Source organism: Falco cherrug, chromosome 9 (assembly GCF_023634085.1).
Source record: "Falco cherrug isolate bFalChe1 chromosome 9, bFalChe1.pri, whole genome shotgun sequence".
NCBI classification, from domain to species: domain Eukaryota; kingdom Metazoa; phylum Chordata; class Aves; order Falconiformes; family Falconidae; genus Falco; species Falco cherrug.
Genome location: NC_073705.1, coordinates 16,862,211 through 16,880,083, shown reverse-complemented (window position 1 = coordinate 16,880,083; position 17,873 = coordinate 16,862,211). Strand labels below are relative to the sequence as shown.

Genomic DNA, 17,873 nt, shown 5'->3' with positions numbered 1-17,873 from the left:
GTGCCCTATCTGATGTCCTGCCTCATTTTAGTAGAGCTGTTTGTCCTAAGTCAGATCAAGTGTCCTTGTGAAAGTTGCAAGGTACCTCTTTATACTGATGCACCTTCATAGCAGATCCAGTGCTCGAGTCCTTCAGATGTTAACAGGATTGCTCATGTTATGCAAATACTAAACAGTTCTTAAAAAAAAAATACATACTTGCTGTAACAATTGAAAACAATTAGTTTACTACCCATAGCTACTTAAACACAGAAATTCAAACAGCTTTCGTTCCTGATCTAGATCAGGATCACTGCTTTCTACAGTTAACATGCTGGTTATCCAACAGTTTCTACAGCAGCTCCCACTTCATACGGACACACAAACTCCTATGGCAACAGGCACAGATGAAAAATTAAAAAAAATAAAAATAATCAAGATGAACAGAAACACATCTCACTTCAAGCAGCTTTATAATGCAGGAGTCTGATTAAAGTGGAGATAGTAAAACAGGCAGCAAGACTGAGATGTGACAGTCATTTTACCTCTGCTCACATGACTGCATCGAAGGCACACCGATGACCTTTGAGCCAGTTCAGAAGCTGTCCTTTATCTGTGAAAGTTCAAGTCAATTGTGCTTTGAATAAATACTTCTCTGTAGTTACACTTGAACTGCTGCATTATATACTAGAAATACAGAAAGTGTCCATGCACAGCCCTGAAGCACTTTGAGTATAGCCCTTGCCAGGTTAACTCATGGATCACAGAAGTCGTAGGCATCACCAGCACACACAGATGGCAGGCACACTCCCACAGAGACACAGCACCCAGAGAGCTGACTGGCCAAACAAGGAATCGCAATGGAAGAAGGAAGGAAAGCAAACCTTGCTTGCGGGAGTTCAGCACTCAAGGTTACTGCTGCAGAACCCCAACCAAGCCTCTGCAATAACTGGTAGGAATCTCTGCTAGGACAAGCTCACTACCTGAGCTCACAGCTGGATGCCAACAGGACTCTTCAAGAAATAATTCAGACAGCAGCTAAGCTAGTTATTAGTCGTTTGCCTTGTTATTCATCAATGGTTGTCACTTTGTTCATTCTTTAAAATCCCTCCCTTAAGCTTTAACAGGAAAAAAATTAAAAATCCAGTGCTTAAGACAGAGACTAGCAACTGAATTTTGTAAGGCTTCGGGCTGCCTCTCCCTGGAGCGCAGCACTGCTTATAACCAATGGGCTTTCTAGTGCCATCGGCAGCACGCTCAGTACAACAACAGAAGCTGTACAGATCACAGCGACCCTGAGGTAATAAAGTACAAAGGAAGAGATGGAATAAACGTGAGATATGTATGACCACCTTGCCACCTAGAAGAGATTCTGAGAAAGACACTCTTGCTAATTACACAACAGGAGCAGCAGTGGAAAAAAAAATAGTAATCGTGTATTTCAGTTTTTCCTTTGTTTTACACACACACACTCCCCTTTAATGGTACCCGTGCAGGCTTCCCTGCAGAACTGTCTCTAGTGTTAAAAATCAGATCCTTAGTCTGTCTCTCTATCCGTACAAAGTGCAGTTGGAATGGATCTTGATCTCCCAACCTGGTTGCAGAAAGGACAAAGTCTTCCTCTCCTTTCTGCCTAGGTCACCCCCATCCTAGTTCCCCTCCCTCCTAAAAGGTTTTTAAAAATTAAAAGCCCTAATTAAGCATGATTGACTTTTGAGATTAGTTTTGTCATCTTCTTCCAAAAAGAAAAACCCAAACAAAAAAGCAAAAACAAAACATACAATCAATGCCACACCCACCCCAAAAACAATAGTTCCATTTAAAAAAATAAATAAATAGTGTGTATATTTCATGCTGAAAAAAAAGTCACAGAAAGTATTAATTTTTGGTTTTCCCTCCCCTGAACATGACACCAGGCATTTCCACCCCCCTCCCCTGACGTAGACACGATGGTACATTCCAACTGGCAATGTGCATCGGTGTTGAAAATGAGTTTCTACTCCTGCACGGTCCCACATGCATCAGGGAGCATCCAGCTAGCTGCTAAAGCAGAGCAAAGGCTTTCAGGTTTTGGGTATGGTCCCTGCCTGTTCCTTTGGTCCGTCTGTTAAAAGGCTCCTTGCTGCTCCCAGGTCTGCTCTTGTCTGTCTCCGTTAAAGCGTGCACTCTGGTCCCCACGCTTCTCAAATCACTGGAGCTTCGTACCCAGCTTGCGCTGTCTGTTTCTGCAACGGAAGGCACAGTGAGAGGGGCGGCCCAGCGGGCAGAAGGCAGGTCTGAAGCAAGGCTCTGCTCAGCTCCGCACACCACCACAGCTGCCCCCACCACAGCCCTCCCATCTCGTTACAGCCCTGGAACACCCACCCTGTCCCAAGTGTGCACAAGCTCAGGTGCGGATGCCAGTATAAACAACTGCTTGCAACAGACCTGGGCTAGGGAGCTGAAACACTGTTTAAACGAAACACTAAATTTTAATCTCTCACTCCCCAACAGATTCACCTTCCAGATGCAGTAGTTAACCCACAACTTGGTATTTCTTTACTCTGCTCTATTCTACCCACAGCAGCTATCTACATATTAGAAAATTAATTAATAACTGCACCTGACGAGTCAAAGCAGCTACAGCTCCTCCACCCCCCAATAAAACTTACCTTGCCTCTGCTCTCGTGACTGTGTATTCAAACCACAGGATGTTAGGAATGAGGCTGGTATCTCGGATTAAAAAGAACTCTGAAATTGGCCTGAAAAAGGACAAGGTGGTGGAAAGGGAGAAATAATTAGATTTTTTTCCTTCACCACAATTTTGATTTAAAAAAAAAAGGCACAAAACCTGCTCCAGACTTAGTAATACCATCCTATTACTCTTCAGGCTGGGAAATGGGCTCCTTGTTAGATTTAATCAAGAAAATCCTTTTTTTTTTTTTTTTTTCTTTCCTTATACAGTGTTTCCAGACTATATTACATTTAAATGGCTCTGCAATTTCACAAGGTCATTAGACATTCATTAAGAAAGGTCTGTTTTGCTGGAAAAGCTTCTCCAGCACCCTGCCACACCTTTGGCGGGGCTTTACAGACCTTAACAATTGCTTAACCTTCCTCTCTCCCCCACCAGTATCAGGCAAGTATATATGATCCTTTGTGCATTCATGCACAAGAAAACACGGAGGAACAAGTAGGTTACACAACAGTCGGTATGCAAGACGGGAGCAGAACCGAGGAATTTTCAGTTGTAACATCTGTAACTTGGGCGGTTCCTAAAAGTTTGAGCAGCTCATTTACAGTCAGGGCTTGTACAGCTACAACTAACATTATAGAGACCGAAGCATCTACGTTTGTTTTGCTTCAGATGCAGGTACAGTTTTTACACCAACTGATTAGGAAAATTTTCTGTTGCCCGGTAATTCTACTACACCTGTGTTAGCAGCTCATTGCAAGGGACTCACTAAATGAGCAGAACAGCAACGCACAGAATGCAGACTTGCAAGGAATAAAACCTCCAAGCAGACTTACCATGCAGCTATCCTTGGGAACAGAGGAGTTAATATCTCTTGTGTGAAGGCAAACCAGGCTATGGCCATAATGCTTCCTGCCACACCTCCATATAAGACTTGACTCCAAGTGTGGTAAAGCAAATAAACCCTGTAGTGGAAGAGAACAGTCACCAGACAGGCTTCCAAACAAGAGGAGGCATGACTCGACGGCTGCTGTTCACTAGACCCTCAGACACTCCGAGCAGGTTATCCTCCCGATGCTAGAAGTGGGTGTCTTACTTCTTTCATTAAACAGCTGGCAAAAAAGTGGTGGTGGGAATGGGAAAAACTGTCTTTCCTGCTACAGCAGTTTCAGCTTAGAGTGCTTCTAGTTTGAAGTTAACTCGATGCCCCACCACATTCTTCTTCATATAGCTCTGGATTAGCTGAGGAACTACTGTTGGTTCCCACAAGAGACTTTTCTAAAGCCAGTGACAGGACAAGTCCTCTCCAAAACACCAAAGCCAGGTCTTAAAGGCTTTTAAGAACACAGACAGCATTTTTGTTACCATTTTGCTGCTCTCAAATGTGACAGCACAAGGGCTGCACTACCACAGCGTACTGACTGTTCCTGCAGCCATTCAGAAATCTGTATAAACGGCCAGTGAAGTTATCCATGCACACGAGCTACACTAGTGACACGAGTCACATCCAAAATTCTTCTCATGCATATATCATAAAGCCATTAAGATAATCTTATCTGACCCTCCGCCTAGCACAGGCCACTGCATTTCCTCAAGTTACTTTTTATTTGAATTAGACCATACATCTCTCATGAAATTGTCCCGTCTGAATTTTAAAAATAACCAGTAATAAGGAATCAACTCTAGTGTACAGTCAACTGTGCCAACAGGTAATTACTTTCCTGTTGAAAACATGGCCTTATTTCTAGCCTGAATTTGTCTGATTATCAATCACCAGAGCTCATTTTATCTACGTGTATATATACATTTTAGAATCTACTAAAGGGGAAAATTATTAAAGTTTTATTATTTTTATTCATCTTAGTACAACTAAATCTTGCAAGTCAAACAGCTATAAATGTTTTTATAACTAATGCTCAAGCAAAACAATCGGACTGATCAACTGTAGCGATCCACATGCTGCAGACACTGGTGTGCCAAGGCATGGCGCAATGCTTTCAGGATTAGTGCTGGCAAGAGGGCAAGGCAGTGAGGCTGGAGCATGGCAATGGAGCCGATGGGGACCTGGTACAAGGCTCAGCTGATCCTGGCTTTTACAAATGCTTCTGTGAAGCACCACACGTGTAGCACCTGTAGCTTATTTGAAGGATCTCATGGCAACACAGCAACTTCTGCAAAGCTCTGACTTGTACAGTGCAGTCGTGGAGAATTAGACCAGATATGCAGGGTAAGGAACGACAGGTCTGCTGGCTGATAAAGGCCACGGGACTGTATGAGAGCATAAGACAAACAATTGCTCCATACCTACTATATGAGACTAGCAAAGCCACTGTGACGAGGCAGATGGACAGCACATGTCGCCATAGTAAATCCAGAAACCTCGCATTGTTTGTTTGGTGCATTCTGAAAGAGATGGAGAGCCATTAGCACAGTGGCAGGGAGCCGAGCAGTCCTTATCTCTGTCCTCACTACCTCTGAAACCCTAGGAAAGCTCTACTCCAGTGGGGTCATGGGCAGCATGATACCATCCCAGCAGCAATCTGTCCCACTGGCAGCAGTTAAAGAGAAGCCAGAAAGCCACACTTCTCTCTCTCTCTCTCTCCAACTGTTAACAGGAATTGCTGTGATGGAAGGCAGAATGCTCGCAATTACTGCGACTGATGTGAAAAGGACATGCTGAGCATATGCAGTAGGGAGCCAAGACATCAGAGTCCCTCCATCATCCACAGAGCTAGAAGGAACTGAGAGTTTTGTCCTCCTCCATAAGTGGAGCCACAAGACACAGCCATGCCCCAGCAAGAATTTCAGAAAAGCACAGCACAGCATGTAAAACCAGTACTCTGTAAGGGAGATGAACTAAAAGGTCATGCAAGTGGGCAACAGGTATTACCTAAAAGATGGCAGACAACCCCACTGGCAAAACCGAGTAGACACATGAGAAAGCAGCTCTTTTTCCTCCTCCCTATTCCCCCCCTCTCCCCTCACACTTGTGGATCATCACAGCTTAGAAAATGCGAACCAGGAGACCTGTACCCAGACAGGCACAGGAGGCCCACCCATACCCGCTGGTTTTCAGCAATGGTAACTACCGCCCTACGTTCAGGTTGGGACAGACATGCTTCATCCACCCTGGCCACAGTAAATTGTGCAGTTCCTCAGATCTAGTGCCATTATGCCACTGAAGTGGCACACAGCAAGGGAGCCATCTATTTCAGGTGTTTCAACATAGTAACAGCCAAAACCTGACATTGAATTTTTACCTTAAATAAAGGAACAGAAAGGAATAGACAGAGAAAAACCACATGAATTGGGAGTGGCTGGACGGCATCCCATATTTTGTGGTCACTGTTGAATGGGCTTCTGGGAAGAGAAGAAGAAAGAGTATGGTCAAGGTCTACTCTGTACACAGCAGCTGGAACACTCCAGATGTGAAGCCAGACCACTCTGCTGGAGTATGTGCACATGAGTTCACAGCACACGTCTCGGCTCAGATGGCTCTGCCAGCCTTCTCACACCCAGACATCCAAAGCCAACACGAGGCAAAGGGGAAAACGCCCTCTAACCCCCCACAGTTAGCATTCCACTCAAAACTCAAGTGACACCATGACACCAATAGGCCATACCATACCTTCACAGGGCCGAGGCTCCCGGATTACATTTTTTATTAACCAGTTCACTCCCTCGTTGAATGCCAGCCCTCCCAAGAAAGAGATCTGTGAAGGCAAGACAACCATGTCATCCTATCTAAAAGATCCATCTACTTACCAGGCTCTCTGTTGACAAACCCCCAAAACCATGTTTCAAATTTTCTTTTTTGACTACTAGAGTTAAAACCAATGGCTTTAAAATTCCCTGCCTGAGGAAGAAAAACATTTCTTTTTCAGCCTGCTTTGCATATTTGACAACATACTGTGTATGTGCAGCTTTTCAGCAGATGATACACTGAAGAGACAAAAGTGACACTGCACAGCAACTGTTAGTATACTTCCACCAGTAGGTGCAGAAAGTGATAGATTTGTTTTTCATCGGGCGGCTTTTAAGGCATCGTCTTTCCCCGACGACCAACAGGGCGAGGGCACACACTGTTACCTGGGTAAATAGCTTAAAAAAAGGTGACTTTTTTAGGCTTTCTCGCTTTTCCCTCTATGAATATTTTCATCTTGTAGTTGCCGTCTTCAGTCTAAAATGAAGTCACACTCTGAACTGAGCCAGACTGGTAGCATATATTCTTTAATTCCATAGTCCGTACACCTCCCCTAAATTAGTCCTGTTGCTGTGATCAAGTTCCCAGCTGATGATGATACTCCGCCCATTCCAGATGATAAAGCAATGTTTCATTCTATGTCCCAAGCTACGGGTCAGGCTGCTGCAAGTCAGCTAGCATCTCTCTCCAGCTCAACAGGGACTTCCCACACAAAGAACTGGGAATCAGCCTCAACACTGGTCTCATTACCAATGCCTTACAAGCTCCTGCATCCCAAACCTATGCATGTGTGCAATAGTTGCTCTAGCTTATTCTCCCTTTTGGGCCAACAAGAAACCTTTCAGTTGCCAAAACTTAACAGCTGCCTCTCCTAGCTAGCATCAGCTGAACCTACAAGTCCCATTCCCGGGTCCCCTGCGCCACTGGTTACCATGACACCACAGCCTTATATTAGGAATCTGCTGCCAAAATCCTTCACTGGCCGCTGCTTTATTTACTGAGGGCGAATGCTACAGGAGGTTTACAGCTCCTAAAGGGAATTTATCCATGACACCGACTCCTAGCTACCTGTCAGAGCAGACAGGAAGCATTACGTATTACAAAGAAGTCCCTTGCCAGTCACTGGTATCAGATTCAGAGTTGGGAAGCAGCCCTTAGAGACCGATCCAGTCCCTTGGGAATCTGAAGGTTTTATTCTGAATCCCCTTTTCTGCCTCAGTAGTTCAGAGAAAGCACATCCCCCTGAGCTACAGACACCACCTCCTGCATACACTGCCCATCTTGCAGGAAACTACTAGTGCTGTGATCCTACTGGATGATCTTGGGAGCATCCCCATTCTGTGACACCATTCTTTAGTTCCTCAGACATCTCTCGATGTTTTTGGACACCTAATGCCCAAAACATGCCACAGAGTAACAGAAAAGTCAAAGGCTAAGCAATCTTTTAACCTGAAACAGGTGATAAGTGTCTCCTGCTGTTCTTTGACAGGAAGATCACCTTACCTAAGCTTGCTCCTTAAGGAGAGAAAAAGAAGTGTGAATACAGGAGCACCAGGTGACAAAGGAAAAGACTGTTGTTGTAAGGAGAAGCTGGGAAGGAAGAGGAAGACTCACCGTGTGAAGCTCTCTCTTGAATATGATGAGTGTTACAAAGCCAACAATAATGAATATTGGACCAAGACTCAAATAAGCTAAAAGCTGACCAGAGAAATCACCTAGGGAAACAAACAAGAGAAACAAATCAGTTTGAACTTCACAAGTACTTGCCTGCCACCAGAGCGCGGGTCAGCTGGTACCCTGCCTCCCTGAGAGCAGGGGCAAGCTGGGCACTGCAGCAAGTCCCGATTTCCACAGACCGGCCGCGGCTGCTCCAGCCCTAGGGCCGAGGCAAAGAGGACAGCAGTGCTGGCATGTAGGTTCAAAATCAGGGATGAGAGGAGCTTGGCATCACTCAGCAGAGATTACTGCCAGCCAATTTACAACAATGACCATGCGTGTGAGTCCAGAGTCACTTTAATCCAACACAAGCACAGGCTGTGACAGGAGAGCCAGCACCTTTCCCTCCCCCTCCCCCTATCGCCACCCTGCACCAGCCAGCTCTGCCCACAGATCCCTTCCCGCTCCCTTACTAAAACGGGTTAATTTTCAGCTGGATCAGCTCCCTAATCTGTCACTACGAACACTAGCATTAGCAAAATGGGGAGGAAATAATTACCTAAACATAGCGGGAGATAAGGGGTGGGGTGGGGGAGACTCTGCTTTTTAACCAGTAGCCCACTTGTATCACGCAGAAGTGACTTTGGCCCCCCACCCCAAATAGCTAACAGTCTCATCCCTCAGGGAGAGTCCGGGAGCAGCCGTGGGACCTCACAAGATGTCCTAAAGTACCTCAAAACCTTCGTCCTGAGCTATCCCTGACACAGAAGCCGGCTAACAACAGCAGAGAGCAGCTATGCACTTTGATCTGCGTTTCTCTCGCCTCTGTTCCCTGAAAAAGGACACATACAGCAGTATTGGGAGAAAAGATGTTGGCACAAATCCCAAGGAAACAAAAAAATATCAGAGTAACATTGCTCCAAGATCAGCAACTCACACCAGAAGAGCAAGAACTACCTACCAGAGAACCTCTAAAAGCAGCAGACACCACAGCAGCGCAGCACAAAGGCAGCGAGCAGGTTAAGGGGTTCTTCCTATACTGGTTCTCAGAGATTAGGCCCTCTCCATCCCACCACTGAGCACAAAAGGATCAGCCCCCACATGGATTTATCCTTCCTCCCTCCCCTCAAAAGGAGATGGGATGCCTCTGCAAGGCTGAGCATTGGACTCCCTCCCAGATCAATTCCACTGCAAGACACAGAGTCTCCCCAGCCCACGCACCCACATTTCCAAACAGCACTTGGAAAACTGGACTTCAACAGCCTCCCAACACTGGAGCCAATTAAACAAAAAAAGTTACCACACTGCTACAAAGTTCATGCTGCTGATGTTATTGCTAGGTAGCTGCTGTCACATCAGGTACAGTGCACAGATCCCTCTGGAATTCCAGGCTCTGGGTTAGATTTGGGAACCAGCAACGTCATCAGCAAGAATTATTTGCAGGAGTTTTAGTTTGCAACACCAGCAACATCAGAAAGAGCGGTAGGACAAGATCCCGCAGAATACAGGGTTTTCACTGAAGTGAGGTTCTGTTTTGGTTTTAAGATGAAAAGCGTTAGAAGACGCTGAATTGGAAACTTTTCTTGCACCACATGGCAGGTTTGTGTTGCATCAGGTAGTTCAAAGCGCTCCCAGAGCGGAACAGTGATGTATTACGGCAATGCAAAGTTGATGTAAATGTCAGTACCTGGCAACAGAGAATCAAGCCCCTTATAGTTTCACCTAAATCACAAGCTCTCAACAAAATGAATCCTGTCTGAAGTGATGAGGGAATTCATGAGACAAGCCACCAGACAAGCAAAACCACCCCGAAAGACTGAGGAGTGTTTTTCAGTAGTCTCAATTCCAGTGTTACCGACTGAAGATAGCTCATCCTGAGCGAGGTGCCATGTTTCAGATCATTCACTCTGTTGATCCACGGTATGTAAAGGCTTAGCGCTTCCAGACTAAAAGCCATAATTTTGTCAAGTAGAAACCAAAGCAGATTATTTATCTTCTGAGGGGGGTTCTATTTCTTGTGCAAATGGTGGAAGAATACTTAAGGAAGTAGTCTTAATTTAAATAGCATCAGCAGTACCAGACTCAAGATCCTCCATTATGATATGTGACAACATACACAGCAAATCACGGCACCCAGACTTCACGGGCACACAGCGCACCCTGAGGTGGGGAATCGGAAACCATCGCTCCCAATGCTGCCTGCAGGCTGAGCACCAAGTCCTTCACGCAGACAACCCTAATGACAGCTCTGCAGGCAGGTCAGCTGCCCATCCAGGACAGCGCAGAGGCAGCACTAGTACCCCTTCCCACCGCTGTGGCTAACAGCGGCCAGACAGAATCACGTTCTGCAGCTGCTTTTTCCAAGGGAGGAGGTGAGCACACAGCTGTGCACCAGGGACGGCAGCGCCGGGAGATGCACCAGCGACCCAACGCCAACGCTGCGGCCAGTGTGCCCGGCTGAGGCCCGGCTGCGCCCTGCGCCAGCTCCCGGCGGCTGGAAACCCCCAGCCAAGGCAGCAAAGCAGCTCCCAGGGGAAGGCCAGCACCGATCGCCGCGGAGCGCTGCTGGGGCCTCCGAGCGCAGCTACTCGTGTTGCTCCTGCCCACTCCAGCGTGCTCAGAGATGTATTCCCAGGGAAAGGGGACTTGCAGAAAAGCCAAAGGCTCGAAGGCCACTCAGATCTAGCAAGTAGGTGTCCACCACTCTCTTTTCATAAAAATTAATTTTCCCTCATTTTACTAAACTTGGGAATTTTGAAGCAATTCCTCCAACCAGTAAGAACAGAGGCAAAACCTCTGGAAAAAAAAAAAAAACACAAAAGGAAAATCTATTTAATATTGATCTAAATTCTACTGGTTTTTTTTGTAAACACCAGCTTCCCTTGACACCATTTGGGGCTCAAGAGGCAAAAATAAAAAACCCAACCACCTCATTTTTAGGCACCCCAGAGGTAAATAGGTGAAATGCAATACATATCTCAGAAGCATGCTATTTTTTTTTTTTTCCAGCCTTTATTCAGCAACTACTTCTGCTCCAGTTCAGCATTTTACCCAGCATTCTTTCAGTGGAAATATCCAAGCTTTACCACATCAGCTTAACCTGTATATAACGTAAAAATGTGAATCAACAGCACTGTAACCACATCCTACCGCAAGATCTAGCTTCACCACCACTTCCTATTGAAGCATCTATTTGTAGCACTGCTGCCAGTCATATGTTCTTGACTAAATGTCTGTGTGCAAGTTGCACAGACAACACGCAGTGTATGTGTGTCATGTGTATTTACACCAGCAAATATGCATGTTGGATCATCATCTCCTCTACTTGCACCTATCTCTGTACCACAAGCTGTAGGGCAGTAACAGTATCTTCAGGAGGCTTTAAATTACGGCATAGAAGGCATGCATCAGACATGAAACTTCTGCAGGAAGATTAAACATAAAACCCCACATTAAAAAAAGCCAGACAACTGAGTGGTATCTGCTTCTTTCAACAGACACTACTTAGCTACAGAACGAGCCCTGACTGGCAAGCTACCGCCCCACACAGAAGTCACTGTCAGGTTTATCAGAACAAACACTCCCATAGGAGCAGCACGTGGTGGTACCGAACAGCAACAGGAGCTGCCGAGCCAGAGTACACATGGCACGACCACCTTTGCTTTGCTTGATGATGCACCTTTTCTTTTCAGCTGGTGGGCTGGCTCTGCACACTTGCCCGTCCAACTCCACCCGGCTGCAGCAAACATCCTTTGCAACCCAGAAAACGGGAAGATTCTCCGCCATTCCGCAGGGCAAGGGTTTGTCGCGCCAGGTTTCTCTCTTTAAAGAATTTATCTAATGTGGGAAGAGGAGGCGCAGAAAGTCCCAGAGCTTTAAGAATCCCAGCTGCGCAGAAGAAAGTTTTTTTCCTTTTCTCCAAATAATAAAAGAACCAAACAAGCCAGGAACTCAATGTTTCTCCAGTGAAACTCGCCCTACAGACAGGAAGTCCCTGAAGATGAGTTTTAAGTCTGTAACACAAAGTCATCCCATGCAAAGCAATGCATACGGGGAAAAAACAACCCTAATTATACACACAACATGACAGGATTTAGTTTAGCTGTTATCAAACAAAGCCCTCAGGCTTACTGTGAGCCAATACCTTCAGAGTAGTATCCAATACTCTGCAGCAGTCAAAAAGGCAAAAACATTTTTAAGAGCAAACCAGAAGCTACTGTTACAGCACCACAAAAATTACGTGATTCCAGTGTCACCATCTAAAAAAGGGATAGTAAGCACATAAAAGGCAAATAGAAAGGGGACAAAAGTAACAAGTATGCAACAGCAGCCATTCAGAAAATACTGAGTAGCTCAGATCTTCAGCTGAAAAAGGAAAACAGAGGATACAACAGTTCTATAAAGTCATGAACAATATGGAGAAATGGACAGCAAACATTGGTTACCTCTTGCTGCACGTGAGAAAGAGCATGTTTGGTGAAGTTACTGAGCAGGACTTAAAAGCAGAAAAAAAACAGCTACCACATTCAGTTACAAAGCTGAGCACCAAAGATACTGTAAGATCCAAAGCCAAAATGGGTTCAAAGAGCAATTAGACATATTCAGAGCTTTGCTTTTGTATATCCACCAAAGGACTTAACAATCCCAATGCAATCACCAGCTGCTAACTGGTGACACACAGAAGAGGAAAGACATACAGAAGGAGGATTATTCCTGCTTACCTGCAGGCAACCTGACACTATGCCAGATCACTCCTTGGTCTCACCAAAGTACGGCTGCTGATGTGAAAAGCTCAAGGACCACACATTTCTGGAAGTGGTATCAGGATGTTACTTTTAAAGATTGTCCTCTTCAGCAGCATACTTTAAGACACTGTCAAGTGACTCTGCCACTGTTGGTTTCTCCTCTCTATGTTTGATCTTGATGTTCACTGTGGGTAATATTTCAGTCAGGCTGCCATTACTCAGACCAGTTTGCAGTTGACTACCACTGTGTTCATCCGCTGCTTCTCATTTGATCTTCCTCAAAGCTGACTTCGCAGAAAGCCCTGGAGAACTGAGCAGCTACACAAGCCGTACGGATGGGTGTTTGGCATTTTGCACTATATTGCTATCCATAAGGAAACATTAGATAAAGACAGGGAGGTTGAGCACACTTCTGGTGACACCTCCCTCCCCTTCACAGTTACAAGCAGAAGCCAAATAAAGGGCTTCATCCGCCAGACAGAAGTCAGCAGTGACTGCTTTTCACCTGGGCACAGTGAAAGGGACCATCACTCCCAGCAGATGAAAGCTGGGATGACAGCAGCTCTGCACTGGAAGTATTTAAAGACATAAGATTTTAAAAGCTGGTTGCCACAGAGGCTCAGCACATTGCTTTCCAGGCCAACAGCCTCTGGGATCAGCAAAGAGCAAAAGATGTTTGCCACACAACAGTATATGACATGCCAAGACAGCTTAATAATTTATGTTGGTAAAAGCAGGATCTGTTCCTCATTCCGATCCCTCCCTATCAGCACAAGGATACATTAACTCCATTGTGCTCAGTATACAGCCAACACCACTGCTTTATAAATACACATTATCTAGCAGCTTTATGGTCCTGGACTTAAGCTATACACAGACAGAACACCAACAGCTTTCCAAATAAAGTTAGAGCACTTTCCCCAAACACAGGTAAAAGTATCAGGCCTACCATCTTACTGCAATTCATTTTTCTACACCAAAACACTGCCTACCTAGACTTTAGTAAAGCCTTTGACACCATTTATGGCAGCATTCTCCTGGGAAAACCTGCTGCTCATGGCTGAGATGGGTGTGCTGTTCGCTGGGTAAAACCCTGGCTGGAAGGCTGAGCCCAACGAGCTGCAGGGAATGGAGTCACATCCCACCAGTGGCCGGTCACACGTGGTGTCCCCAGCACTGGGGGCAGCCCCGTTTAGCACCTTTATCAGTGACCCAGCAGAGGGGGTTGAGCACACCCTCAGGCAGTTCCGCAGCTGACACCAAACTGGGGGGGAGTGTTGATCTGCTGGAGGGCAGGGGGGTCCGGGCAGGCTGGGCTGAGGCCAGTTGCGTGAGGCTCGACAAGGCTCCGTGCGGGCAGTGCTGGTCCTGCCCGCGGGTCACACCAGCCCCAGGCAGCGCTGCGGGCTTGGGGAAGGGTGCCTGGCAAGGTGCCTGGCAGGAAAGGGCCTGGGGGGGGCTGGTCAGCAGCCTAAAGGCAGGCCAGCAGTGTGCCCAGGTGGCCAAGGCAGCCAACAGTATCCTGGCTTGTACCAGAAACAGTGCGGCCGGCAGGACCAGGGCAGAGATCATCCCCCTGTGCTCAGCGCTGGTGAGGCTGCACCTCGAATCCCATGTCCAGTTTTGGGCCCCTCACTCCAAAAGGGACACAGAGACACGGAAGTGCTGGAGCATGTCCAAAGACGGGCAACAGAGCTGGGCAAGGGTCTGGAGCACCAGCCTGATGGGGAGTGGCTGGGGGCGTTCAGCCAGGACAAAAGGAGGCTCATGGGGAACCTGATCACTCTCTGCAACTGCCCAACAGGAGGCTGTAGCCAGGTGGGGATCCATCTCTTCTCCCAAGTAAGAAGTGATAGGACAAGGGGAAACAGCCTCAAGTTGTGCCAGGAGAGGTTTAGATCTGATATTGGGAAAAATTTCTTCACCGAAAGGGTTGTCAAGCACTGGAACAGGCTGCCCTGGGAGGTGACGGTGTTGCCATCCCTGGAAGCGTTTAAAAGACATGTAGATGTGGCACGTGGGGACACGGTTTAGTGGTGGGCTTGGCAGTGCTGGGTTAATGGTTGGGCTCAATGACCCTAAAAGTCTTTTCCAACCTAAACAATTCTATGAAAACAAATTAAGAAACTTCTGCACCTCCAGCTGTTTCAACATTTTAGTCTCTTGTCTCCACTGTATAGGCTTCCATAATGACACTCTCTATTGAAGAGAAATGCAGTATTCATGCCCTCAATACATAACGCTAATCTTGGTGGTGATTTACCCCATCCACATAATCATCTTTGCCATTTGCCTCTATAAAACACTCAACATCGAGAGAATGATCACGTTAGGTCACATTCTTTAAGGGCTGACAGACAGCCCTTGTGCAACCACCTTCGTTTCCCAAATCAACGCACCAACAGCACACAGGATGCTCTGTGTATTCTGCCAGGTTCAGACAAGAAGATAAGACACAAGGGTGAATTTATCAGTACTACTGGGAAGATTATTCTCCTGTCTCCCCCAAGCTCTCACATTAACGTATTTGAGAAGCGGGACAGCAGAAGAATGCGCAGGGCGAGGGAAAGTGCAAGACAAAAAAGGAAGTGCCCACCTTTCACACGGAGGACCACAGAAAGCCACAAAACAGCGCTGTGGGCAGGGGCAAGACGCGATGTACCTCCAGTGCCAGATCTTTCCAGTGCTGCCACATTTGCAGTCTCCCAGGCAGATGGGTACAGCCAGCACAGAAAACCCCTAAAGCACCTCAGAAGCTCCAGGTATCACACGACTGAGCGGAGTGCTCAGCAGGAGCTGCGGGCCAGCTGCTGGGCAGGACACACGGCAGCGCTCCACGGCCAGGCAGGGGCTGGCCAGGAGAACCAGCCACCCCAAGAGCTGCTTTAACACCGCACTGGGATCCTGACCAGATGGCCAGTCCTAGCGCTGCGGCACCTCTCGCCTTGCTGCCCGTTACCTCCCATGGCAGCAGCAGCCAGAAAACCCACCAGCGTCTGTACCTGACCCAAGCCACGGCAGCCGAGCACGGCCCCCGGGGGGCTCCCACCGCAGCTACCGGGGCAGCCGCTGCCCGCACACACCCGCTGCTCTCGCCCACCAGCAGACCGGGGACACAGCCTGCAGCGGCGCGACCACCAAGCCACCAGGCCACGGCACGTCCCGGCTCACAGCGCTGCCCCGGCCCGCAGCCGCCGCCCTGCCGGGAGCCGGCTGACAGGTCGGCCCGTGCCCGCGCTCCCGGCGCGGCCGCAGCAGCCGCCGGACAGCCCGGGCCAGGGCAGCCCCGGGGAGCCGCAGCGGAGCGGGGAGCGGCCAGGCGGCGCCGGCGCCTCGAGGCCCGGGGCAGCCGCACGTGGCCGGGCGGGGAGGGGGGCGCCGCGGCGGGACAGGCCCGCACCCCGCTGTGCGGGCGGACCCCGGCCCCGCCGCCGCCCGGAGCACGGCGCCCGGCCAGGGCGCATGCGCAGCGCCGATCCCCCCGCGGCTCACAATCCGGCAGCGGGTCCCACCGCCCCCAGCGCGCAGGCGCGCTCCCCGCCTCAGGGCGGCCGCTCAATGGCTCACTATCTCGCAGCTGCCACCCGGCCCGCAGGGGCGCCGCGGGGCGGCGGGAGGAGCCCTCCGCGGGGCGCGGCGGCCGGCGGGAGGCCGGGCGGGGGCGAAGCGGAGCTTTACCTGCGGGATACTCGACGTGAGTGAGAGAGACCGGCCGCCACGGCGCGGGGAGCGAGCACTCTCCGACTGCGGCCATCTTACCCGGATACCGGGCCGGGCCACCACGGCCAATGGGAGCGCACTTAAGGGGCGGGGCGACAAATGGGCGGGGCGCGGCGAGCGGCGGCCCAATGACGCCGTGCGGCAGGTGAGGCGCCGGCCAACCCACAGCTACCCAATTAAAAATCCAACCCGGGGAGCGGCGAAGCCAATAGGCTACCAGCACCAGTGCCCAATGGTAGTAGGACGCAGGTAGCTTGAAAGCCAATCGGAAGAAAGGCGGGCGTCATTGCCCGTCGTCATTGGCGAGAGAAGCGATGCAGATTAACCAATCGCCAGCTTCCGTTGCCGCCCGCTCTCGGCCAATCATCCGCGCCGCGGGGCGGCTGGCGTGGGGGGCTGAAGCGGTGGCCGCTGCGGGCCGCCGGGCAAGATGGCCGCCGCGCCCGGCTGGCACAGCCCTGCCAGCCCCGCTCCGTGCCGGTGCCCCGCTTGCAGCCGCCCCGCGGCCTCCTGCCGCCGCGGGGCGGGCCCCCCGCGAGTAAAGCCAGCCCAGGCCGCCCTGCCGCCGCTAGCCCTTGGCCGGGGAAGGACGTGCCTTCGGACGGGGACCCGCCAGCCCAGAGGCGACGATACCGCAGCCGCGGCCCGGTCGGGGCATTGCCCTGGCCCGCGCCCCGCGGGAGCGATTCACTGGTGGGGTCTGAGCTCTCAGAACCGGAAAATGCTGCTTTTTTAAATTATTTAAATAATACCAGGAAGGAGAGAGATTTTTATACCGTGTCTCCTTTATGGCTCTGTAAAGGACCGGCAGCTGCTGTGTGAACGCGCACATGTGAAAACAAAGCGTGGCACGAAGCCCCTGCAGAAAATGGGGGGCATCTGTAAAGGTGCTGTGAGGGCCCCGCGGTGCCTGGCCCAGGCCGCGCTCCCGGGCACCTCCGGGCACCGCACCGGCCCTCGTGACCCCGGGTGTGACCCCGGGTGTGACCCCGGGTGTGACCCCAGGCGTAACCCCAGCGAGCCCCGCGCACCGGGGGAGCCAGAGGAGAGAGCTCAGCACAAGCAGCACAGCACCTCGAAAGGGAGATACATGAGCGGCGTGACCCAAGAAAACCTTGTAGAATGCAAATACACCTTCAGGCCAAACCACTACAGTTAACTCTTTTAAAAAATAAAACGCACAGAAAAATAAATACACAAGAGCAGCGCAAGAAGCAATAAACATAAACAGGGGGTTGCCTTTAATCTTTATATGCCAGAAAAGCACAGGGACTAGGATTTCTATCCCTTAAAATGTTAAGGTAAGATTGCGGAACAGGGAAAAAGCTCCTTTCCCTGCAGTTGTAATACACCTGTTTTCAGATAGCAGTTATGATTATGTCCCATTAATTTCAAG

The 17,873-nt window shown here is 49.3% G+C and overlaps 1 protein-coding gene across 1 annotated transcript; it reads right to left on the bottom strand.

Annotated features, from left to right (window-relative positions):
- Positions 1-1,397: 1,397 nt before the first annotated feature.
- Positions 1,398-16,556, bottom strand: DOLPP1 (dolichyldiphosphatase 1). The gene is made up of 8 exons (XM_055721074.1): positions 16,436-16,556; positions 7,971-8,071; positions 6,282-6,366; positions 5,914-6,013; positions 4,958-5,056; positions 3,490-3,618; positions 2,631-2,720; positions 1,398-2,204 (listed from the first exon to the last, which is right to left on the bottom strand). Exons 1-8 carry the CDS (start codon positions 16,509-16,511, stop codon positions 2,168-2,170), a joined length of 717 nt encoding a protein of 238 aa, XP_055577049.1. The 5' UTR covers positions 16,512-16,556; the 3' UTR covers positions 1,398-2,167.
- Between the last annotated feature and the right edge of the window lie 1,317 nt (positions 16,557-17,873).